This window comes from Corvus cornix, chromosome 4 (assembly GCF_000738735.6).
Source record: "Corvus cornix cornix isolate S_Up_H32 chromosome 4, ASM73873v5, whole genome shotgun sequence".
Lineage (NCBI taxonomy): Eukaryota > Metazoa > Chordata > Aves > Passeriformes > Corvidae > Corvus > Corvus cornix.
Genome location: NC_046334.1, coordinates 29,005,343 through 29,031,587, shown reverse-complemented (window position 1 = coordinate 29,031,587; position 26,245 = coordinate 29,005,343). Strand labels below are relative to the sequence as shown.

Below are 26,245 nucleotides of genomic sequence, written 5' to 3'. Positions count from 1 at the left end.
AGCCTCCTTTGCTAAGAGCACAAATAACATGTGCCCGTGGTCCCCTGCTCACAGCCACTTATCCCTCTCCATGAGAAATCAAAGTGGAGCACTGGCTATGGCTAGGCCCCTGTGTTAGAAATTGACCTATATGCAGATAATGCTTTCCTTTACAGGGTTTCTTGTGTATGTCCTACAGATGTGGAAATGATAAACCTCGTGTCTTTGTAGGCCACCCTTTTGCTGTAGCGGTGTTTGAGGACCACCTGTGGTTTTCTGACTGGGCTAGGCCATCACTAGTGAGGGTGGACAAGAAGACCGGCCAAAACAGGGTACGTCTTCGAGGCAGCATGCTGAGACCCTCATCAATGGTTGTAGTTCATCCTTTGGCGAAACCAGGTATACTGCAAAAATTAAGCAGTCATTCCCTTCCAGCCTCCTCCTGTTCACTGATATCAGTAGAATAGATGTCCCTGAGGAAAGGATTATCTTCTCAGAAACAGACTCTTTAAAAAGCCTTGCATAGTCAGATTGGCATTTATTGAAAGTATCATCTGGGCATGTGTCCAAGGAATGCTGGCAGATTTATGTTCATGCCCAAGAATAGATGCTGATCAATTGCCATGAGTCTACCACAGTCTTTCAATTCCTATTTATCCTAGTCTATTAGCACCCTGCACACACCAATAATAATAAATGACATGGAGAAAGATTTTGTGAGATCTATTAGTTTTTGATCAAGTAATTTGATTTTCTGTTGGGAACAGTCTCCCCGTAAGCAGAAAAGAGTATTTCAATAGACCAGGATTGAGAGAAGGTAAGGTTCCTTATGTCCTTGTAAAATTAGGACTCTAAATATTAAAGGAGAAATAAAGGAAATAAACTAATAAAAAAATGTGTTACAGGTATTAGATACAGAGTGCATGAATCTCTTCTCCTGCCAGGGGCTAGGTGATAACTTCTGTGCTTTACTATATGAGTCTGTTAAATAAAAATAATAAAATTTAAAAAATCTTAGCTTTTGTCAGTCCTTACTCTTTTCCAACTGCTTCAACTCTGCATGTCTAAACAGCGATGTTGACTGAAGAAGCAGCTTGTTAAGTTTCCTGTTTTTCCTCATTAGGGACAAATCCTTGCCTTTATGAGAATGGAGGCTGTGATCAGATCTGTGAAAACAGTTTTGGAATTGTCCATTGCAAGTGCCATCCAGGATTTGGGAAAACTCAAGACGGGAAAACCTGTCATGCTCTAGGTTCTTCCAACTCAACAGCAGGTACAGTCCTCCAGCTCCCAAAAAGACCCCCCTCAAACCCCTGAGGATCCTGACAGATAGCACTGGAAAAATTCACCTTACTCTAATGTAAGGAATGATGGTTTCTCTGAAGAATGAAAATGCTGGAATTTTGTCCTTGGGACAATAACATGTTGTCTGACCACTGTAATTTTTCCCTTGGCACTTTAGCAGTGAAAAAGATGTGTGCAGTGCTGACAAGTATTGTGAGGAATGAGTCACATGTCTTCTCTTTTGTATTTGAGAAAAATCACCAGTGAGTGAATAATTTGAAATGGTTAGTCTGGGAGGATACCAATGTTTATTTCAAAAGGAAACCACCATGATTATTGGAAAGTAGACAAGTGTTTGAAAATCAGAAGGCTATTTCAATAGATTTAAATAGTCCATGTCACTTTTTTCTTGTCTTTTTCAGGAAGTGTCTCTGTGCACAAGGAGGTAATGCCAATGCCACCACCAGAGACTCTGCTCCAGAGCACAGGGAGCACTGGGATTTTTAAGGATACAGACAATGGGGAAAAGCAGAAAATAATTTTTTTTATGACTGAAATCATGATATCAGGTAGAGTCTGATAGTTATCTTCCCTATAGTTACTCTGAGGCTCTGAACAGGTTTATAGAACAGAAAGAAGTCATAGACTTTAAAGAAAGAAAGGCTCATTGTCAAGACTGGTGGTACTGATGCTCTTAACCTTCTTACAAGAATTTGGGTCTGTGCAATTATTCCAGGGAGGACTGCTTTTTTGTTTTTGTCTATATTCCTTGGCTATATCAACAAACATTGATAATACTATCCTGGTCTAGAGAACAAACTTTTCCAATTTGGAACACTTGAGGAAATCTCTCCCTTAGATTTTTAAGTATATTGCATTCCTCTAAACTAAGTTAAAGTAAACCCATTGAATTCTATGTATCTTTGATGACAGTAGATCATTAAATTTTACAATAGGTTTTGGATAACATTTTCAAAAATCCTGATACTAAACGACATATGAACTCCATCTAGACAAAGAGAACAGCTGTAATAATTGTATTGGCTTGTCATTATTAATCCCGGAGAGCTGTTTCAAACCTTGACAGTATGTTCTGGTTTTCTTAGTTAGCCAGTTAGTTAGTTAGCTTGTTTGTTTTTCTTTAATATAAGCATACAGTACCTCCTTTGATATTTCCAAATACATCCAGTGGGTTTTTTTGTTTTTCTTATGCTGTAGATGAAGACGACTGCACTGCACTAGAATGTTATGTCAATGCAGAGTGTGTTTTGCTGGAAGATGGTGCTATGTGCCAGTGTTTGAAAGGATTTACCAGGAAGGGGAAATCATGCCATGGTAATAAAAACACTATTATAACTTTTGAAAAATTGTAGATTGGGAGAGAGGAAGAAAATCTATCTCCTTTCACATTGGCAGCTCTGCTGTGCAAGCCATCAGAGAAAGGTCAATAGTATGAAAGGGATGATGAGCAGAGAGCATGTGAGATGAAATGGCTGATTATCACATGCCTTTTTTTCCCCTCAAGCCATGAGTGTTAATCCTATTAATATTAAGAAGCAATAATAGGGATAATAAAAGTATAATGTATTTATTTGTTAAAATTGACTAATTATAAAATCTCAGTCCATAGACATGATAGTTGATGTATAATTTAGACATAAGGAATCTCTTCAAAATTAGTATTCCTGATGTAATGTTTATATAAAAGTGCTGCTCTAGTTTCTTTCTAGCACTAGAAAAAGACTCTAACAGCCATGCAAAACATTGCTCAGGGTGGTCTTTAAACTTTTGGACTTGTTTGCAACATAAATGGAAGAACTTCTTTTCTCTCATAAAGGCCGAGAGGAAGGTTTAGAAATCGAAAAAATACCATTTGGTGGCTAAGCATGAAGACTCAGAAGAATCTGTGTTGCTATAGAAAGGGAAAAACCTTGTAAACTGAAATGGGCATACGTTTCTTTCACTGTAGTACTTTTTTTAAGCCTATGTGTTCCTTCGCAAAACAAAGTTTCCAAATGCTCTCAGAGGTCTTCTCCAACTTAATGCAAACTTATGGTTCTATAATATAAAGCTTTTTTGGAATGAGATCATTTCCTCTGAACAGGTTTTTTTTGAGCAAACGGTATTTGTGATCTCCAGTTGATAGTACCTGGTTGACTCTCTTGGATTTTAGAACACCCCCATCAAATTTCATACCAAAAAAGACCACCAAGTCCTTCTCTCCTTCTCTTCCCATTTGCTTCAGATGCACAAATGCCAAGTGACAGCACAGTCTGAGGGAGACCCATGGTGTAGATGTTTCTGTTCATTGACTGATGTGATGGTTCCATGACCCGCGTGCCCTGTCCTTTGTTTTGTCTCACAGATGTTGACGAGTGTGCTGTAAATATGGACCGCTGCAATCGAAACGTGTCCGACTGTATCAATACGGAAGGGGGCTACGTCTGCAAATGCCTGGAAGGCTACACTGGAGATGGAGTCCATTGCTATGGTATGGGCACGTGTGGGGGCTCTGCTCTGCCTGAAGGGCTGGGGCATTTCTGCCTTTTTGATTCCTTTCTCCCTGTTTGAAGTGTGGTAACCTCAGCAACTCATCAATATGCAAAGCCTGTAGTTGTCAGTGAATATCTCCTCTCAGTGTTTGCACTCTTTTTAGTGGCTATAGAAGGAGAGAGAGGAAGAGTGAAGGGGAGGAGGGAAGTGGAGGTGAAGGAGTAGAGCTTTATTGGAAATCGTTGCCATAAATATAAACGAAAGCAGGTATTGAGTGTGTCATAATACTCATCAAATAATTCCAGGTCTGTTTAATAGGCATGAGGTTCAAGGTGTGACACTGACAACTTGAGTACATTTAGAGTCTTGTTAATAATCAGACCCACTGATTTGCCCATCTAGATCTAATGCCAGGTCTTTAGTTCATTCCTTACGTCTCTTAAATTCTTAATCCATTTTAGTGGTAAATACGAACAGGAAGGTTTTTCTCTCCAATATTTGACTAGCACAGTTTGTTCGGAGCTTTATGAGAGTCTTGGCTTCTCTTTTGTCCTTTTCTTTTTCCTTTTTTACTTTATAGCCTAATTCAAAGCCCATTAAGTTAGAACCAATTCTTATATAATCTTTACTGGACTTTGGTTCTTCAATGCTGATTAGGACGACTGAAAAATTAAGAACAGTATCATTATTATGGGTAGAGTGTGGAAACTATCAGAGGTAGAGGAATCGAGAGGGCCTTCTGCCTGCAGGGGTCAGAGACAGAGCTCATGTCTTTGAGGGTGTCTGGAAGTGCACACAGGAGTGACAAGGTCCTCTTGCCTTCCCAGCACCACCTAGAAGGCAAGTCCTTAGGCAGCCCTGGGCTCTTAATGTCTTATTTACCACTATACTGTGGTATGGCTGTTCAGGATGCAGTACCTTCCACTGTTACTGAAAAGTAGTCTATTATCTTCCTGCAGTCTTTAAGTCCAGAAAACAGATTCTCAGCATTTTATAGAAGATGCAGCATTATTATGAAGTAAACATAACCAAAATTAATTTTGTGTTCGATGACTTGAAATGTACTATGAAAACCAGAAACTGGCAAGCGATTTTGTGGTTCAGTTGTAAATGCCTGCACAGTGTCCAGGAATGTGACAGTGTGTTCAGTGATAACACACAGTGAGTGTATGTTGTCTTGGTGAAATTACATTTCTTGAAATATGCTGTAGCAGTTGTGTTCCCCCTTTTCATTTTTTTTTTTGTTTTTGTTTTTTTTCTTTTTGTATTTAAAAGTGTTCTGAATTTTCTAGACTGTTTTGAGCCAGAGCCTGTTAATTTTACTGTAGAAAAATTCCCAGCAGCTTAAGCAATCATTTCACAGAAATTGGGGTAACAGATCTGTGATTCCCTGAAGTAGATCTGGCACATGTACTCTGCTGACAGTTCATAAAATGAATCAGAGATTCCCAAACTCTGCCATATAAACCAAAGGTTTCACCTTTGAGGGGAGTGCTTTGGCACTTAGCAGTGTGCAGGTGCCAGCCTGGCAGGAGCTGCTGCTGTGGGCTTTGCAGAGGAGTGGAGGCAGGAGGGAGTGAGAGATAAATACAAGCCTAACATGGGCTCTGAGCCTGCAAACTCTTGTAGTCAGGGAGCCTCTTCACAGTCATTCAAACCCTCACTCATAGAAGTGTTTACACAAACTGAATAAACCTGGAGGTTTCTAGACACTTTTCTTCTACCCAAACTTTTTGTTCAGGCTGAACTAGGTGGGTGGTGCAGGGGTGGGCAGCTCCCCACTCCCAAACCCTTCTGCTGTGTTACTGCAGACATATGGATCCAGGCTGCAAGCTATGACTAGCAATGCCAGGAGAATTCATCTGGTACAAATAATTCTCTTCTTCAACTCTACTGTATTTGTTCCACTTCGTGGGGAAGCCTTTCCCTCCTTCTCCCTGTGGAGAGTTTCTGCAGCAGCACAGCATGCTCTTGCTATAGAAAGTACGCTGGTTGCTTTTCCATTGGGTTTTCCATGAAGGCATACTTGCAGAGGGAGAGATCTTTGGGGTTTTTCCCCACTGCCTGGGGACCGCAGTGCTGCAACTGCTGCCCTTTTAACTGATGCTCTGAGCCATTTCGTTCTTCTAACTGCAGACTCTTTGGGTGACAGATATTGATGAGTGCAAGATGGGGTCCCACACCTGTGGAGAGAACATGACCTGCACAAATACAGAAGGAAACTTCACTTGCTCGTGTGCTGATCATGCCTCTGGAACTGGCATCGGCTGCAGTGAGTAAATAGAATGAGTAAATAAAACAAAGTGGCCCTAAATTAAGAACTGTGTTCTTGGATAAATTGTTGTACCTGGAAACTAAAGGATCCCTGCACAGTAACACTCTGACCAGCTTGTGGATCCATTTAGCATTGCCTTTAGGAGGCTGTTTTGTAGTGGACCAAGGAAAACAGATCCGAGTTTAGTTAGGAAATATCTACATTAAGATTCAATGTGAATTTTTACTGTCTAAATGTAACAACAAATCTATCAAGTGTCATTTACAATCAACAGCAGAAGTAAATACTCCTTGGAAGTAATATTTTTGGGGGGTAATTTCAGCCTGTGCCATTTTTCAAACTCCCTGTGCCTTCTGTTACTCTGCAGAAGGCTAGCACAGGAAATGCACATGATTTAAGTGCCATTTGATTCCTCAGTATAAGCTTGTCTCTCAGTTACAGGCACTAATTGTTCAGAAGGGCTCTGAAACTCCTTAGAAAATCTGATTACCAATTTACTGAAGGGAACTCCTGATGGTTCAGCACTAGTGACTATCCGACCCTCATTTTAGTGCCTCAATGTGGTAGCTGCAATCCTTGAAAATGAGAGTGACTCATTGTTTTATTCTGTGTCACCCTTCTTGGTCAGGGTGAATTTTACTGCAGATTGAGTAACTTTCTGATGATGGAGGGACATTGTGTGGCTGTCACAAAGCTGTTTCTTCAGAAAAACAAGGAAATTGTGGCTTTCTTAAATAGAACACCCATCAGGATTCCCACTCCCATTTCAGTTACTTAATTGTTCAATAGTTTCAGGTGTCACTCAGGAAATTATGATTTTAAATGATGCATGACTTGGAAGCAATGTTTCCTAGGTCCCTCATCTGTCAGTCTGATCCCAGGTCTTCACAGGTGTTAATAAATTGTTTTAGTTCTTTTAGCAAGATGAAATTTTCTTTTCTGAATGCACACACACCTGGGGTTCACTACAATCACTCATCCCTTTCCATTCAGGCTCTTTGCCATGGCAGTTCTCCTGCTAATGAAATTTTAAGACCCAAATGTCATTGAAGGTCATGTTGCAATAAAACTAGTGTGAGTCATAGAACTGATCCCACAATTGTATGAGAATGATTAGGCATGTCTCTGCTAATCCATACTGCTGGAAATTCTTTGCCATGTAGCTGTTTTGTTCTGACCTATAGACTTGTTGTAGCATCAAAGTAGGCATGAAAACACTCCTTTTCTGTAAGGGCATGTCTGCACTGTGGTCATGCTGTGCAGAGAGATATTAGTGCTACCTTTAAAACTAGCTAGTTTGGATAGCTGTGTGGGTGGCAGCACGTGTGATTCAGAGCAGGCTACAGAACCCTTTGAAGAACTGGGTCAATAGGGTTGCCTGCACCCCAGGGTTCCTTGCTCCCCCAGTGATGCTGTCATCTGTACCCGAGCTAGCCTGAAACAATAAAAATGTGTTCTGCCATCACACAGAGATGCAATCGACTGGATGGTAGCAGAGTAGAAATAATCTGCATAAGAATGACAAGTTGCTTGTGAAAACTTCTGAGTCTGAGATCCAAGTGCATGAAATAAAGTCACCCTTCACCTCTACCTCTGACTCTGGTAATTTATGTGTGGTAGAGATTCACCGTATGCCAAAGCTGCATAAATTGCAAAAATTATTTCAGAGTAAGCATCTAGACAGTTGGTGCAATTTTTCTTCAGAGCTGGACTCACACATCTAAATAGACAGAACTCAGTCAATCACTGCAGGTCTTTCACTGTAAATCTAAAAATCAAGCATATCTAACAATTTGATCTAAATTTCCGTTTGCCTAAATTTGATAACAACATAAGCAAAAAGGTGAAACACTAGTAATTAATAGAAATTAGATATTTTTACCTAGTTTTGTACCTTGAAGTTCTTTCATAAGATTATGTTGCCAATGAGGCCAAACGTTTGCGATGTCCTTGTGAAACCCTCTGTTTCAGAATCTACCATTGCCCCAACTGCTGTCAGCAATGGATACACTACAAACGCTGTGCAAGGCGATCCTGTAGGATGCCCTCCTTCATACGAATCATACTGCCTCCATGGGGGAGTGTGCAATTATGTTTCTGATCTGCAAGACTATGCCTGCACGTAAGTCCAGAAATTTGTATTTTCTCTGCTGAAGAGTGGCACTCTTGGAATGCTGCCCTCGGTTAACTGCAGGCAGTGAAGAGTTTGTCCACAAATGATGTTCGTGTCACTCATTAGCATTAGAATCTCTTCTTTCCTGTAAGTTATCAGTGTAATTTTCAGGGCATGGCCACTCTATTCACACCCGTTGAAATTAACAGTAGGATTGGATCTGTTCCCTAAGCACTTGATTCTTTGCTTTGGAAATGGAAGGTAAGTTGTTAAATGACTTAGTGCTCATGGCTTTATGAAAGAGATGCTTGCTCTCTTTCCAGTACGTGTTGCACTGACTTGCACCTCCTTGTTGGCCTCGCTGTTCAGGTGTAGCAGTCACTGGGATGCAAGAGGACATCTCTGTCTTGTCTTCTCTGACTGGGGCCAGGGAGCAGTCTGGTGTCAGCATCTTCCATTTCAGAAAGGCAGAAAAGGATAAGATATAATTGCCCCCTTAAAAACAGGGAGAGTTGCAACGAGACCTCAAAATTGAGACCTGCTTCTCCTGTCAATATTTTTAACCCTGTCAATATTTTTGTGAAGCCTATTTCTGGGTTCCCCAAATGCAGGGGAATACTGATAAAATCAAGGAGAATCTCATCTCTCCAGAGGTCAGCCTTGGCTTGGTCAATGTGACAACCTAGTCCCATGGAGTAATAATCTCCTCAAAACATTTAGTGTTGGCATTTAAGTGTGTAACCTGATTATAATTGAATCTGTACTCCTAATCTTTCTTCAAAATCGAGCATAAAATCTTTACAGTGGGACAAATCCAATGCCTGCCTCCTCCCCTGGGGTCTCAGGTGGTAAGTGAGGACCTGTGCAGGGGGTGGATGCTGTTCCAGGGTAGGCAAATCTCCCTATGTGTCTCAGGCTTTCCTATTTTGAAATTTGAGTGGTCTCCCCTGCCTACAGATCTCTGTACCTGTAAGAATATGAAAGGAATGTGTCTCATGTACACATATGGGAATGAGGTGGGTGCTTTGTGCTGTGGATTTCTTGAGATCAGCAAAGCCCTTGGGCAAAGACATTACAGGAGACAAACTCATAGTCATCTCTGGTGCTTGTTTTGAATTTTTAGTGTAACTTTTAGAGGCATTGTAAACTATCTATTTTTACCTCTTGAAATTAAAGAGTCTAAACCTGCAGAACTTTCAAATTGGATCACATAATTCTTTTTTTCTTTTATCTGTTAGGCGTTAGTGCATAATGAGAATTCAAATATACATATTTTAAAGTTTTGGAAGTGGAAGCAGTTAAAAAATTTAAGAGCAACCATGCTTAGCTGTTGGGGTTTGTGTGTGGACGTTGCTGGATTCCATGCCTGCTGAATTCTCACTAGATGGCAGCATTCATTCATGTAGGCTCTAATCTATTAACTACCAAAGGGCAGGAATGGAAAAATGTTATCTAGCAAAAATCACATGCCAGATGTGATTTGTATTTTAAGTAATAAAAGATCTTACACTAGAAAGTAGATCTTCCAGCATGATTGAAATTCATTGTAATCTAACATTAAAAAATTAGCATTTTTACTGCCTTCCAGCACACATGCATTCTAAATTGTGACAGAACGAAAGTGATTGTGCCTGATTTAATAATGAATGCTGATACAATGTTTTCATGATATTAGGTAAAAGCTGCTGCAGTTCAAATCCTGTTTCTTTTTCTCACTTGACTAGCTCTTGGACTTGAGTAAAATCTGACTAATTAGAATTGTGAGGAGTTGAGCCTACATTGCTGAGGGATTGTTATGAATTGAGTAGACTTTTCAATTTTTCCATCTACTATTTATGTGTCTTGCCTTGCACAGTAAAACTAGGCTGGGATTATTTTTGATGTATTTCTCAGTTTCTAGTAATTTTGATTTGAGGGTTTCATGCATTGACAAGATATTTCTATGCTGGGTTTTATAATGGTAAAACCAAACAAATCAACAAAAACTGCCTACAGAAGAAGCTTATATTAAAATTAAGTTTTGAAGATATTTCTAACCCTTATCATGGGGTTTTTTAAAACACTTTCATTCATCATTAATTTTAAAGTAAAGATTCAGGTTAAAATTTGATTCTCTTAGCCAAATTGCTCTGAAAATATGAGTCAGTCCTGTACTGCTTCCTTTAAAGGAAGGGAAGCTTGCTGCTGAAAGAAGTTAAATGGAAAATCCTGGGGAAACACTAATCACACAGCAGGATTTACAGGATTTAAGAAACTTTTTTTTTCTACTTTTTACCCATAGTAATCTAGTAATTACAATCTCTCTGTGTAACTCTACAGGCGATTCAATACCAGCAAAAATTACAGTGCAAAAAAAATTAAAGTACTTCTAATACTGGATTCTACATGTTCCAACAGCATTCCGTTAAAATAATTTTGTCTTCCCCACTGCAAAATTCAAGCAGATGTTTCTGTAGTGGTGATGAATGGCGAACCAAGGCGCAAGGCGACAGGAGTGGCGGCGTGGGGCTGTGCCCTGCCACCCGCTGCAGCGTGTGCCCTCTTTCCTTGGCAGATGTGTGACGGGCTACGTGGGGGAGCGCTGCCAGTTCAGCGACCTGGAGTGGTGGGAGCAGCAGCGCGCCGGGCGGGCCAAGGTGCGGAACATCACCATCACCGTGTGCGCCGCCGTGCTGGCCCTGCTGCTGCTGCTGGGCGTCCTGGCTGCCTACTGCCGCAGGTACTGCTTCCAAACGGGGCTGCCGCCCTCCTGTGCTGCTTGCACAGAGTGCTCGTGGCTGGCAACGCGAGCTGGTCCTCAGCTGATGGAAATTCCTATTCTTTTCTTTTCAGTAACTGGATCTGTGAATAATACAGAAAGTTCTGGCACGTCCCCTGCCCGCAGAACTCACATTGGTGTTAGTGAGCAGACGTGTCTGGAGGGAAGAAGAATAGACCTTATTAGGTTTGAGGAGGAGCCATAATTCATATTGAGGAGAGAGCTCAGGAACATGCCATTTACTTCTTCCTTGGTTTCCTTTCACAGCTGTAGATGTCTGGAACTGTCATGGTAGAGGTTGGCTCTTCTCCACCAGCTATTCAATGAGTTTGCCTTCGTTTGCCTTTCAGTGTAGAATTCCACCCGAAAATTTCCTTGCCATTGAGAAAAGCAGCCTACTAACCTTCCCAAGGCAAACTTCCAGAGTGATGTTTCCAGCAACAAACATGGAAACAGTTTTCCTGGCAGTAGAAAGAGTAAAATCAGGGATGTGAGTCTAAGCACATCTGTTGTAAAAGTACTCCCTGGCATTTTCCATGGATGTAATGAATTGCACAGATTTGGGATTATTCTTGTGGCAAAAAGAATTCCTACAGTCACTATTTAAGAACGCAGTCTGATGTGAAATTAAATGTCATCGCTGTCCCTTAGACTGGAAAGTATTAAGCATTTAAGCTAGAGTCTTTTGGCCATGACCTTGGCAGACAGCTGCTCTCAGAGGCTGATTTAAATGCAGGATTTTTGTTTGTGGTTTAGGTCAATTTTAAAATTAGACTCTCCTAGACACAAAAAGTTAAGCTACAAAAGAAGTTAACTATGTAACCTAATATTATCCATTCTTATTTAATGGTTCTCGGCATATTTAGTCCATAAAAGTAGAGAAGCTGCAACATTTCTTATTTTCTATTAATTAGTGATAGGGGTCCAGAATTGAAGCTAAGTGTAGCCTGTTTTTTTATCATAACTTGGGGTTCAGATTTTGATCAGTGGATATATAAAGAACAGAAAAATTGTGAGATTCTTATATTTCCCATATATTTCATGCATTCTCTTATGAAAAATAGACAGAATATGATTTGTTTAAAGGTATGAAGATATTAAATTTCTTCCCTTCCTCTCTCTTTCGTAATTTCTCCCAGATTTGTGTTTCTTTCTTGCCAAGTGCTTGTGATCAATATAACTGCTTACCACAACAACAGGTTTTCAATTACACGCTTGACTGAATTTGAACTGCAGCAATTACTAGTATAACTAGATCAAAATTAAACCACTGATCTAAAATCCCTATTTAACTGGAGTCTGGAAACCAGTAAGTGGGTTGAAATTGCTATACCACTTTTTCAGATAATCTACTGTATTGCAAAATGTCCCGATTAAGTCTGTAATAGTCCTGTTCCTTCTACTGCAAAATGGAGATGCCTATCTCCTTTCAATTGAAGGAAATGAAGCTGGAGGTCTACACCTGACAATTTGAAAATGTGTGAACTGAAGGCCAAGCATGCTGAAGTATTGTGTTGGTTCGTTCAATGACTATTGTCTGCTGAAGAGCACAGTGTTATTGTTAAAGTTAGGTTTATGCAGTCTGACTGTATACTGTGCCAAGTTTTATCTTCCATGGGAAGCAAGGAAACAACTCTTTTCCACAAAAGACCCCAAACCTGTATCAGAGATTCAACACCTCAGTCATAGATTCCTCCACCCCAGTTGGCCAAGGTCACACAAAGTAAAATTTAATTATGTTGTATTTTCACAAAGGGAGCAATACATGGTAATTATGGCATGTGACCTTTCCTACTTCGTATATAAAGGTTATGCAGAAATAAAAGTAAAGTTCCGAAATACAAGGAAAATACCTATTTTCTTTGGTAAATATCTACTAAATTTTATTTAAAATAGGTCAGGTAAAAAGATGTTATAACCTCAGACTTCCAGAATTTGAAGAGTGCAACATTAATTTTGTTAGCTGATGCTTAGGAGGGCAAAAACATGTATGCAAAGTGAAAGAAGATGTACTGATTTGGATCTCAAGTGATGCAAAATAAAATTTAATGTTTGGGCCTATAAGGGCTTTTAATACTGCCTTTTAACTGTTTCACTGTTTAATTGCTGTTTAACTATAAAAATAACAAGCTTTGAATTTATGGAACTAGCCTCTTAGAGCTGATTATTCATACCTTTTCCATCTTCAGATTGTACTCTTGGCTTTTTCTCCTTAAGCCGATTCTGTACGTCATGAGTATTTCCTGAAAGAACTTATTTCCAAGCTTTTTGAGACTTTCAGTTCATTTATTTCATAATAACTTCTGAAATTGTTGCTTTGTATAAATGATGCAGATGAATACAAAAGTGACTTTCATAATTGTAACTACCGATAGTGTACAAAAATACAGTCAGACTTTTATTTCTGAGCTTCACCCACAGACACGCTTCATTGCATTGCTTGAAACAAATTTTTATAAGAGAAATGTATTATAAATAGAATAATATAAGAAAATGGAAGGGTCTAGTTAAAATTACGAGGCCTATTGTTCATTCTAATGAATGACCCTTTAGAGATGGCACATTGGGACAAGCATTTGTACACTTCTTACTGATTTCTTTTTCTGACAAGCTATTTGTCTCAACCACTGTGTGGTAATGGATAGCAATACACAAACCAGTGAGAGAAAACAAAATATACATACTTCTGTGAATACTGATAGAATAACATGTGAAAAAGGCAGCATCTGTTCCTCTCAAAGCAAAATAACTTGCGTCAGCTTTTGTTCTGTTGCAGAAGTCAGAATTTGTATAAGAAGAATCTTTATGCAGACGCGATAAGAGCCGCCAGCAGCCGCGCTGACAATCAGAACGTAACACCTACTGGCAACAAGCCTCTGGTAACTATATTAATGTGGAGTGGAGAAGGAATCAGGAAGGATCAAAGAGTGTTAGGGATCCACTTGAGATTATCCATCAAATAATTCACATCTTAAATACATTAAATAACTGCTAGAGTCATCAAGTGCTTTGCTGTGAACCCTAGTTCATCTTACCTCATTGTTATCCCGCAAAGTTCACAGCTGCCTGGATATATTGCAACCATTAGCCAGTGTTATTGTTAGCTTTGAACACAACAGTTGGGGAACTGTGTTCTAAATTAAGGAAATGGCAATGTGATGACATGGCATATCACACAGCTATTTTCACAGGAAAGTATGCCCGCTGTAAAAAAGGATTCTTGGGAGCCAAGTATTGTGTGTGCTACATGAGATGTTGAACTCTATTTTGGGGCTTGATGAAATTAAATGTCTTGTATTAGAAGCTGCTGCCTTGTAAAGAAAAACAACCAGGATTCTATCAGGCTGCTTGGTAGGGTATATAAAGTTCCAATTTTACACTGGTGTAGGTAAAAATGCAGACATGGTCTGGTTGTCCAGGTCTGTGGCTGTTGTCATTTTTGAAGCCGCATTTAGCCCCCTAAAATCTGGTCTTAGGATCTGATTCTGACTGGCATTAGAATGACATTACACTGCTGGATGGTTGCAGCTGGATCTTGAAGTTGTCAAGTGACATAACTGGCGTCTGTGGCTACTTCTGTGCTCAGTCTGAGACTCAGACTGGCCTTGCAAATGATTCAGTGAGAGTGTCTGGCAGGATCTGTGAGTGGGTAGCCACTGAAGCACACTGTCAAACATATGTTGGTAGTACTGAATTAACTCAACCCTGGTTATGGCATATGGTTCCTTAGCTGCTCAACTGCATACTCTTATGCATGTTTTATCATCAGCACCTTTCCTTCAGGTAGTGGACAGCAAATGAGCTGAATCATGGCAATGCCATAATTTGTTCACAGCAGAAGTAAAATCCACAGTTTGCAAAATACCTGAGGTTGGGAAAAGCAGAAACATTTGTTGGGACTGAGAACAGTTTGTTGCCTGGGAGCGGTGCTCTAGGAGGCCTGCAGCCCATCAGCTTTGTCTCCACCTTCTGCTGACCCTGCAGTTAATGCTGGTCACCAGTGACATTTTTGCTGAGTATAAGGTAACTAAACAGCTAAGCAATGGACTGAATCAACAAAAACAAATCCAGCTTTTAAATCTATTACACATTTGTGTTACATTTCACTATGCACCGGGAGACATCGAACACATTAATAAAGTAATTTATTGCAATGGCTTGTTGCACACTGGAAGAGCAAATCACTGACCCTTTGCTAATTATTGGTGCTTACTCAGTAATGGATTGCTGTGGTATCATGCATGTGATTTTCTCTGTGCTGATGTAGCCATTGATCATTAAGTTCACCAGGGCTTCATGCATCCCTGCACTCAGGTTAGAAGCTCTAGAGTTGCCAAAAAGCTGTGGGAAGTTGTCCATTTCTACTATTCACTTCAAGTGGATTGTTGGAGAGCTTTATGTAAAAAAAGAGATTATACTACATCAGGGACAGAAAGCAATAGCTGCTCAACTCTTAAGGAGCTGGAATAGGTTTTTGGGTACTATTGATGTACACAACATTAATGATCTTAACAAAGGACTTCATATTGGGACTGTATGCTGTGTATGCAGTAACTGTAAGGAGCTCATGAGTTTCATTCATTTGTAGTCCACACTGCCATTTCTCAGTTGTGAGGATGACGAGAGAGAGTGCGAAGACTTTCTTGTTGTTGCCTGTCTAGGTTGATACAGAGGATACCTAACTTTTGTGCTATCACACACATCAAAAGTTAGGTATCACAATACTGAAACTATACCTATAAATTGTCCAAGCATTATTCACTTTTCCCTTTACTTCTGCTCTGACAGGTGAGGGTACAATTAGCTAAGGGTACATTTAGCTGAGGGTATGCCTGCATATTTTTTGACATTCATATTAGAGTTCTGTGAGCAAGGCCAGGTTAGTCCTACTGGTATGTAAGCCTTGGTAAACTTCTGCACGTGCCTGGATTTTGATGCTGTTCTGAGACTTTTCATCCACCAAGTGTTTTGCTTTGCCCACTCAGAGATATTTTGCAGAACTGTGTGTAGCTGAATCTCTGCCGGGGGTCTGTCACATGTGGGTTAGCAGCTGTGAGAGTACAGATTTTTCATAAATGAACTGATGCCTAAATAGGTGCACCTGCTACATGTGTGTTCTATTCACATAAATCCACTGACTATCCACCTGGAGCCCTGAATCTGTCAGTCCTTTTGTTGGAACATCTTATTTACAGATGTTTTCTTGTCTTCCCTGTCTCTGCTCTTTGAGCCTTCCCCCTTTACTGTTTTTTCCTCTTTCCCTCTGTACAATTTCATCATAGTGCTTCACATTGCTTTTTCTACCCCTGGTTTTTCTGTTTTTCCTCTCGTCTTTTCAGCATGTTCCCCCAGAGGGTCTCATCTTCTGACTTCCACTGTCACTGTGGCATGATGGAACCGTACCCTGCAGGAGATGCTGAGAGCCAGGAAAGGAGGCTTGCTTCCTTCCCCATGTTTGACACAGTTTCCTGCTATCTGGATTCCTGCAGATATCTTTAACACTTTAAAAATAGCCCTCAGTACTATGGAGAGGGTTGATTTTCATGAACTTTTGTTCTTGCCCTTGGAAATTTTGATTTTCAAGGCAAGGGCATTGGTAGTTCTTTACTAGACTGGGAATGTGAGCTTTCCAAGGAAAGACTGGGGCTGTCATCAACCCAAATGTTTAATTACCTGCAGGGGAAGGGTCATCCCAGAAACCAGGATGATCTTTTTCCCTGTTCAGTGGTTGGTGTGTGTGGCCCTTTTAGTTTGCCTCTAGGGTTTCAGAAAACCAATTCATTTTATGTTAATTTGGGCTCTGCATATTTTGTGCACATTGTATGTATTTGCAGTTTGCGGTTTTTAAGGAGGGTAACAGTTCTCTGGAGACTAAAGCAGTTGATCTAATTGAGTGTGAGACAGCAGATCCTCATCCTGCCTGTCCTTCAGAATCTGGTGAGTAGGATGTCCTTCCTTATTAGATCTCTTCTCACCTTGTACCAGCAGGAGCAGTGGCTGATAGAGGAGACAGAGAAACCCAGATTTTATTTCTGGCAGAACCCATATTTGTATTGCTGTGAAGAGACCATTCAGTCCTTTGTTTTGCAGACTAGTCATGAGAAACTATACTACAACAGTGCTTTCACACTCATAAGAAGCCAGAGGCTTCTTGCAATGAAATAATATCAGATTTTTGCATTCATATAGACCTCCAGAGCTTTGCAAGTGAAGTTATGCCCATCATACTGTTGGGGAAGGGATACCCATGGAACAGTACACTTTGACAGTCCTTATTCATTCAGGCAAGACAACTGGGAAGGTGTGAGAAGTCCTCATGGCAGCAACTGCAGTTCTGCTTTTTGTGTTAAACAAGCTGTTTGACTGCTTGGGGAGTGTTTGCTGCTTGAACAAAGATGAGATAAATAGAGGAGATGTGCCTTTCGTCGCTGGTCCAAAGGCAGCAGGCAGCACAGAAGCACGCAGCAGGCTTCCGTGGCTCTCAAGTTACCACTCTGAATTTTAGGAAATATGGCCTTCTAGGTGGCATCTGAATCTCTTAATTGGTCAGATGGTGAGAACTGATGGAGAAAGACTAATATCCTTAGACATTTGTTCTATTTACCATGTATACTTCCTAACTGCAGAAGTTACTAGAGAAGCCAGTTTGCCTCAGTCACTAAGAAATATGCAAAGGCAAATGTTTGAGGATACAAATAGGCAGGCATCTTGCAAGATTTTCAAAATTGCCTGTCATGTCCTTAGACATATATTGAGTAGTCACTTTATTCATCAGTAGAAAATGTGCCTCACATTTACTTAGATGGACTAATATTGGGAACATGTGTAGAACTTTACTGTCCGGCAAAGGAAGACTGATGTTTCCCATTAGGAGACTCTGTTTTCATTTACAGCTTTATCAGATGCAGGTATTGGAACAGAAATTTCCCATGACAGGTGTCTGACTTTTTCCCGAAAATTTTAGCAGAAGTGGTTCCGCCATCTTAGACAAAAAGAACAATAAATAATCTGGTATTTTCTTTAATGTATTAAGGGAAGTTCTTATACCATGCCAGTGAATGATTCTAAGATCTTTTGACTTTGAAGCAGGGATCTTAATTTTCCAGGCAGGTAATCTTCCTGTTATGGGCATGCCTTTTCCTGTTATGTATTAAAAGAGAAAACCATGGATCTAGGACAAGTAATTTCTTAAAATCTGAAGCAAGTTCTTGATTTTGCCTGGTTTTTGGTTCTTGCATCATGAGTTGGTATTGAACCTGATTCTGTGCATTCTTTCATAGCTTTCATCTCTCAAAGCTGCCACTACATTTCTTTAAGCTTAGCTGTTGTGAATCTTTTCACACGGCTTTCAGTAATACATATCCATTTTCTCCAGTGGAAGAACAGCCTATAACGTATGACAAAGCAGCAGAGACTTTGGCTGAAGAGGAGAAAGAACAAGGCCATCAAAAAGAGGTTCCCGTTGGTGAAAAAGCACATCAACCCATGGGAGTGGTGAGGGGCCCTCCCCAGGCTCCCTGGAGCATCCATCCCAACCCCCTGCCAGAAAGAGAGACCTACAATCTTGCCCCAGCCAGCCTGCTGATGCAGCCAGACTAGAAGCAGTCTGTGTTTGAATGGGAAAAGGAGGAAGTCATCAGAGAATGGGAACTCACAAAACACTGAAGCAACGCTCATTTTTTCATTAAAATCTGCTTTAGAAAAAAGCCACCATTACTCAAAACAAAACAGAGAAGTCCTTGCCACTCCTTCCCTGTCATCTCTGCTTGGAAGAATTACTGTGAGCAACGTGTTGGCAATGACTACTCCATAAGTATCACTGCTGCTAACCTCATTAGCTGCCTGCTGAAAGGTCACTGAGGGGGAAATAGACGAGTGGATGATTTATCAGTGATAAGTATTTTCTAAGGGAGCTTGTTGCAAGTAGTGATCTTTACACACACACAGAGTCTAGAAACTGCCTAGAAAATGGGACACAAGAACAGCTGCAGAGAAACAGGAATGGAGGATAACGCAGAAAAATTAGTTCAAATTACTACTAAAATATTTTTCATGGACACTATATGCCTCTCCCCAGTGCTGCTGACAGACCAGAGTGACTTAGTGGATTTCACCTGAGATGTTCTTGCATCTGGTTCTGTGAGCAAGCACCAAATAGGATCTTGTATTTCTCAGGTTTGGTGTACTGGAGGATGATTTGTGGGCATATGTTATTAATGATGGGCAGCATTTGAGGGGAAAGGTGATTCCTCCATTTTATATCCAGTCTACACTGATCCTTCAGAGCATAACAGGATTATTTCTGGACTGGGGAAGCAGGCTTGTGTTTGTTTTCAGCCCTGCAGAGGGGCATGTACTGGAGCTGTACTTGCCTTACAAAGGTGTGCCTGGCACCAAAACCTGGCCCATTATATAGGGCTCAGTGTGAGGACAGAAGTCCAGCCAGTTTTTATTCCAAAAGAACAGGAGGAGTGGGACAAAACTACAAAAAAGCCACCTCAGTTTGGACTGATTTCCACTCAACTGATTTGTGTTGCCTGTTAAATCTGAGGGAACAACTGGAAAACTAAACCAATTTTTCTTGCAACTGGATTTCTAGCACCTAGCAGGTTCCCTTTCAGTTATTTACTCTCTTATAAAGCCCTGTTGTATGCAGAGATGAGGTCAGTTGTTTATTGTGAGATTATCTCAGTTGGTGAGAGCATGGTGCTGATAACACCAAGGTTGTGGGTTCGGTCCCTGTATGGGCCTTTCACTTAAGAGCCGGACTTAGTGACCCTCGTGGGTCCCTTCCAACTCAGAACATTCTGTGATTCTGTGATATCAACTGATTTTCACCAACTTGTCTTGACTTCCTGAGGCTGTTTTCAGAATGTTTTGGAAGACACCTGGAAATCAGCTAAATTACTAATAATGTTTTTATTATTGGTAGGGGATCTCTCAGTCCTCTGTTTTTGAAGCCTGCTGTTGTAACCTTTAAGCTCTGCTACAGTGCCCACAACTAGTGTTCCTTGTAATTCATAAGCTGGATAATAGTGGCAAATATGACTAATTTGTGTGTTTACTATTCTGCTTTTCTGGGTTCTTTTTGAATCCTGCCAGAAAGGTATGGAATGATGTAATTTTTTTTTTTAACGAGCTCTATAGGCTGATATAGGAAAGAGTATTGAAAAGTTCTTACCTCTTATCCAAACTAGTTGCACACTGGAGTAACTTTCTGAAGTCAGTTTTATTTTATGTTGGTGAAACAGTAAGAACACTGAGTCCAAGTTGTCCAAGAGTTACAAAAATTATAATGCTGTGTTTTGTAGAGGGTTGTCACTTATTTAACTTCTAAAGTGATTTTTGCTGGTGGTTGTGAATTGTTGAGTCTGTTTTCTAGCCACATCAGTTCTGAATTCAGAATAAACTTGCAAAATATGCTTTTCCAAAGCTTGGTTGAAACTACTAGCAGTGAAGACTCCTTCTCTTGTGCGAATGGCAACAAGGCTACTTCCACAGAAAGAGAAATAGTTGAGAGGTGTTGGCATACTAAACTGCGTTCAGGAACAGGCAACTACAATTGTGTTGAATCTTTTGGATTTGGTAGATCTGATTTTAATTTCATTAACATTGTTAAAAGCATCTAGTTTGGATTCCCTGGTCTTTCAGATCGTTACTGATCTTCTGTATTTTAATGGGAAGAGAGTCCAGGTCTAAAGGCCCCAGTTCAAAAAAGCATTTTGTTTCCATAAGAGCTACTCAGTAAAAAGACTTTGATCCCTTCGAGTTTCTCTGGTGAAGTATGTTTATGTGCTTAAAATTCAAGTGTTGTGTTGAATGACAGTCAACATTTCACTGGAAGCTTCCCCAGTCAAAAGAAATAAAGATTTGTAACTTTGAACCTTGCCTAAATAAAGATGTTTCAGACTTCTTAAAAATTGGTTTGCTATTCTATCCTGGTTTTTTTGTTTACTTTGCTGTCCTTCCAAGGATCTGATTTTAAATTTGGTAGTATTCTTTACAGAATAAGATAGGGAAACCAAGCAGATGTATTTTTGTAATTAGGGTGTTTGGAGTTTTAAACGTTTCCTAAACTCAGCTCTAAACTCAAAATAATCTTCAGTGTAAAAACTTGACATGAAATTTCAATTCAAATATAATATATTTGGTTTATTTGTTGTTTATAAAGTTATTGATTTATAAAATAAAAAAAAAACCAGACAAAAATCCCTGGTGTCCCTCTTGTTTTAAGAGAAGAGAATGCACAATTCTGGTTTCAGTGAACCCATGTCAGGTAAGTTGAAAGCTCCACCGGTTTCACACAGGCACAGCCTGTAATGTGTTGGTGCGGCATGTGCGGGCATCATGGGTTTCTCGTTCTCCACCCAGAGAATCTATACTAGTGAGGATTATCTGCTGCAGCTCGCAGGTAGATCCCACCTTGAATATGGTAAGTATTTATTTATATTTTATTTATACCTTTCCATACACCAATCAAATCCATATAAACCTCTGTGTCCACAATTAAATGATTCTTACGAATGCTGCTACTTATTTGTCCAGAAATATTATCCATGGATTCACAATATGTTTTCAAATTGGTTGCCAAGATGTTCTGTTCAGGCTTTACATGGAGGTCAGTTGAAGTAAAACAGTTGAATCCTGGAGGTTCCTCAGTTTTTCTGGCTAAACTTTCTTCACCAAAAATGCTTTTAAAATTATTAGAATTTCTGTGTATGTAACAAACTTAGTGTTGATCTTCAATCCTACTGGTGTACTCTGACTTCTAAAAATGAAATTGTCCTCTGTTATATTAAGCTGTAAAAGAGGAATTTAGAAACATATTGGGAGAAAATCTTGACAAGTCCAAAGTGACAAAACCACGGACCATTTTAAAGAGCAAAGTGACTTTGTTTAGTTTAGTAAATCTTGACTTTATTGAAATCAGCATTTCGATTCGCTAAAGCTGTATTTTCATTGTAAAGAAAGTGAGGAATGGTTAATGCTCATTCATATGGGACACAGGGGATGCAATGGTTCCTAGTCATAGAACTGCATGACACATCTAATTTTACATCCCTTTTGCAGTCACTTGCAGCTTTGCAGAGATTTATCTGTTCATCTGAAAAAATTTTTCATCTTGGTGATCTCTTTCAGGATGAAAACCTTTCCACCCCCAAAAAAAATTCTATGGAAAAAGTGAAAAGTTATTCAGAATGGGATTAATTAGGGGAAGGTTATGCCTTCTTAATATATATTGTGGTTTTGTCTTATTGAGAGTAATTTTATCTTATGTTTTTTCAGGGTGATGCCTACAGAGTTCCATTAGTCTTCAGGACACACTTGGTGTTATTGCTTCACTCTCTGATAACTGGCCATCTTTATCTCTGTGCATGTGAAAAGGAAAGAAGTTAGTGGCATTAGAAACCTCCTCCAGAGCCCAGGAATGCGCCCCAAACACAATCTGCAAGGGTGATAGCCTAATTTGGCTTATGTTCCTCTGATCTTTTATTGAGACTGCTGTTTAATGCCAGTTTTGATGTGCACCAGAACCAGCTAACTTTGTGAAGACCATTCATCATGGGATTAACTTTCAGGCACTCCTCAGTACTGAGGTGGACTAGATTCAGACCCGTGAGAAGCCTTAGTCCCTTCTAGCCAGACTTAGGGATCCTTATTTTCCTGCAACTCCAAGATTTTGGAGCTTGACTTTTGAGGCAACTGCTGCAATAATCGTGCATAAAGATGCAGAAGCCCTTTTGTAGTGGGTCCCTGGCCACCATCACCTCTTCTTCCTCAAGGTTAACACCTGTAGGTGTTACAACCAAAATGTTTTCTCCTTGCCCACTTTCTCTTTGGAGGGAATGGTTGTGGCTCTTCCATTCTATTAGGTGCAAGCTGAAGCTAGCCCAAAGACTACAAGGAATTTCTACACTTCATAGAACAAGACCCTGTAGTCTGGCAGCTTTGTGTTTTCCAGGTAAGAATTTAGGATATAATCTCCAAGGATAATTTTAAGAACATCTGAGTCCTAGAACTGTTTTTGCTCTCACTCACTGCTGCATGACACAGTTACCTTTCCAAGTATCTGGTTTTATACCACATACATTGCTGGAGCTTCAGTTCACCGATACTCTTGTCCATGTTACCCCTAATCTGTCCCTGTCAGCCTGACCCTCACTGTATGCTCATTGTGGATTTTAGGATCCTGTCTGACAGCCAGTTTTCAGCCCATGTTGCAATGTTGGCCTCACCCGTGTGGTCTTTATCCAAACCGATTTGGATTGGTTTTAAAAGAAAGTCAAAAGACACCATGTAAGGGAATTACTCACTTTTATGTGAGCAGATACTGGAAACAGAACAGCTGGAGTCTTGGTCCATTAATAAGTTCCCTAGGTATTAATAGGATGCAAAGAATGAAAAGAATACTTAATAATTTATAAAATAATTAGCTGCTCTGGGATCTCTATCAATTAAAGACAAAAATTTTTATGTGCTACATTCAGTCTACAAAACAGTGTGCACACTTAAATGGACATGATCTTTTAATATTGATTGAACAAAATAATACATTTGATTGTGATGTAATAAATTGAAAGAATGCACAGTTGATATTTCATTAGTCTATTAACAGTAGTTAATCATAATGCAGTAAAAGTACTTAAAGTGTGCTATGTATAAATTTATAATTTCTTCTCTCAAGAAAGAAATGGAAATATTTACACTAAGACTACAAGGACCATTTTACTGTTTACAAAAGAAAGCTGGGCCCAGTTCCATGCAGCCTTTGTTCAGTGTTTGTGCCTGTAAGTAAGTTAAGAAGAAGAAACATGTATTTTAAATGGCTGTTGAAAGGCAACCATTTAAAAAAGAAATCAATAAACTAATACAGCCAGATGCCGAACATCTCACTGGAGACCAAAATAACTAATAACTATGGGAGATTCAAGGATCCCTACAGCATTTGTATGAAATAATAATAAAGCTCAAACATTTCTGCTGACCTTAGAGTTGCTCATTAAAGCTTTTAGCGGAGACCTGGATACAGTCGCATTTAAGCGAGGTGTTTGGAATTAAAATACAGATAAAAGGAAAAAGGTTAATCCAGGTCAGGGGAACAGACCAAAACTGGGATTGCATAAGATTATAGTATCTTTCCTCATTTCTCCAATGGTCAACAGCAGTTAGTTTTAAGTAACACTCTTCTCTGCAAAGTCTGCTAAATGAGAACCTAAACATGGTATTAACTGTCCATTTTTGGGGGGTTGTCAGTGTTCTTAATCACTACACAATGATTTTTTACCTCTAAGAGAGTTTTGTTGGCCTAAACGCAGAAATGTGTTAAACACCACCCTCAGTAGACAGATATATAACAAGACATCCCCTATGGCTTATTATATGGTATAATCATAATAGTTCTTTTCTCTTTTCTCATACCTAAAAATCTGTATGAATTGTAGGAAGTACATCAAAACACACTCTGAGCCCATTTTCATAACAGAGAGGGAACCTTGACCCCAGAGCTGAACACTACCAAATGCTGAGGCAGCTGGGTCTGGATCTGAACTGCCTTGTGGCTGAATGTAATAATAAACCAAACCTAAAGTCTTCACCCAGACAATGGTTCACTACTCTTCTTCTGCATCCCATATGATGTTGCCTCAAAATGCAAATTCAGGGCTTTGTGGCTGAGGATACTGCTACTTTAGAGAGTGGCTGTGAGCACTCAGGTGCTCTTGGTTCTCTTCCTCACTGCACTGCTCATGGGATGACATCAGGCAAATAACTCAGCAGGCCCTTGCAAGCTTCCTCTGCACGAGAAGAAAAAAAGAGCTGGGAGGAGAAAGAGAGGAAGCAAGAGAGGGGAGGGATGGTGGGAGGAAGGGAGAGAAAGCAGGGCACAAGAATTGTTGCCTATATTGTAATAGCTCTTGGTATGATGGGGGTTTTTTATCTTTGAAAGAAGTTCCAACAGAAGGGCTATTCTTATAAACAAAGCTAACATTAAAATCAGTGGACTTGAAATCAAGCTGATTGAGATTTGTATTTCTTTCTGCTCCAGAGGCGGACTAAAAGCTGTTTGAAGAGGATGCAGCTTCAGCAATGTTTTTTGGCACATTTTACATCAAATTTGAATTTTACCCCATTATTATATGCAAAGAATGAGTACTGTATACCCTAACCTACTCAATATTTTATTTTTTAATTATGTTAATTAATCTCTCTTGGTAAAAACTCAGCCCTTTGTTTAGAGCCTTAGAGTCCAGCTTAAATCTTAAAACAATTACAACTGTGCTAAACAGTAGTGTAGAGGTGAATCCACCCTCTGGTTATATGTGTAATGATAAGCAGATCCAGATCTAAGATTTTAGAAATGCTTTACAGAACAGAAGTACTGAAGCCCTGCACGAGCAGCTTCAATAAGCAAAGCACAGGAATGCTTGCCTCCGTGTGTACTTTAGGACAAAGGGAGCATTAGAAGCATTTGGATGTATTGGTGCAAGGTCTTCTGATCTCCAGTAACACAAGGCATGCACTGTGAAGTCTCTTTAGGAGTCTTTTCAATCAGAGGTCCCAGCCAAAGCCAAGTCTGTAAGCCGGGGTATGTGCATGCCTCTGAGCCACCCAGCTTGCTCCAAGCAAAGGAGGGAAGGGTGGCTGGACCCTTTAAACAGTTGGACCTAACAAATGACTCGTTTTGAAGTCTTAGGAAAGAATGTGTGCTAGAGTGCACTAATACTGGCAAACAACAGAAGAGAAACGGATATGGCCAAAAGTTGGCAGATCTTCTCTTGGAATGTAAGGGAGGTGGTGGGGGGAAGCCAAGAATAAAAAAGGCTAGGTGTTATTCTTTCCACATGTGTTTATAGAAAAGGGATAGATTTCACATTTCACCTTTTTCCAGTTTAATGTGTATTTTTTCTTCTGGCTTGGTTTTTGCTACTTTTTTCACCATCTATTGTTCTGTTACAGGTCATTCAGCCTTACTTTTAGATGGCTTAGTAACCTGGGTAGTATTCCTCTGCTTCTCATGTGCAAAATCAAAGGGTCATATTTGGTACACCACTAAGTATTTGCATTTATCCTGCATGCTGTGCATAGATAACAGGCGTCCACAGTCTGCTTTTTCGAAAATATAAAAGCCAGACAAATGCCCACAAGGACAGGAAACAAATGGCAATGGCTGGCAGATTTTGAATCTCCTCATCATAAAAATTAAATAGGAGTTTATTTGTTCTGTAAGTGCTCTAGAAGAGACAGAGGGAATGAAGAAACAGTGGTTAAAGGCAGTGGTTCATCAGAACAGCGTTTCCTGAAGACAAATCTATATCATATATCGCGTGACATAAATTAATGTAAA

At 39.9% G+C, this 26,245-nt stretch overlaps 1 protein-coding gene across 3 annotated transcripts in view; it reads left to right on the top strand.

Annotated features, from left to right (window-relative positions):
• EGF (epidermal growth factor) overlaps window positions 1-20,822 on the top strand; it is a 58,889-nt gene extending 38,067 nt beyond the window's left edge. Inside the window, exons 15-25 of one of the 3 annotated variants that reach the window (XM_010411731.4) lie at window positions 211-378; window positions 1,103-1,252; window positions 1,686-1,832; window positions 2,482-2,598; window positions 3,629-3,754; window positions 5,909-6,028; window positions 8,003-8,153; window positions 10,699-10,863; window positions 13,679-13,781; window positions 16,737-16,839; window positions 18,278-20,822. In XM_010411731.4, coding sequence (XP_010410033.3) covers window positions 211-378; window positions 1,103-1,252; window positions 1,686-1,832; window positions 2,482-2,598; window positions 3,629-3,754; window positions 5,909-6,028; window positions 8,003-8,153; window positions 10,699-10,863; window positions 13,679-13,781; window positions 16,737-16,839; window positions 18,278-18,501 — 1,574 coding nt within the window. In that variant the 3' untranslated portion in view covers window positions 18,502-20,822. Of the gene's footprint in view, window positions 1-210; window positions 379-1,102; window positions 1,253-1,685; window positions 1,833-2,481; window positions 2,599-3,628; window positions 3,755-5,908; window positions 6,029-8,002; window positions 8,154-10,698; window positions 10,864-10,976; window positions 12,967-13,678; window positions 13,782-16,736; window positions 16,840-18,277 lie in introns of those variants that run through there. The other 2 variants (XM_010411733.4, XM_010411735.4) reach the window with 2 other exon arrangements.
• The last annotated feature ends 5,423 nt before the right edge of the window (window positions 20,823-26,245 follow it).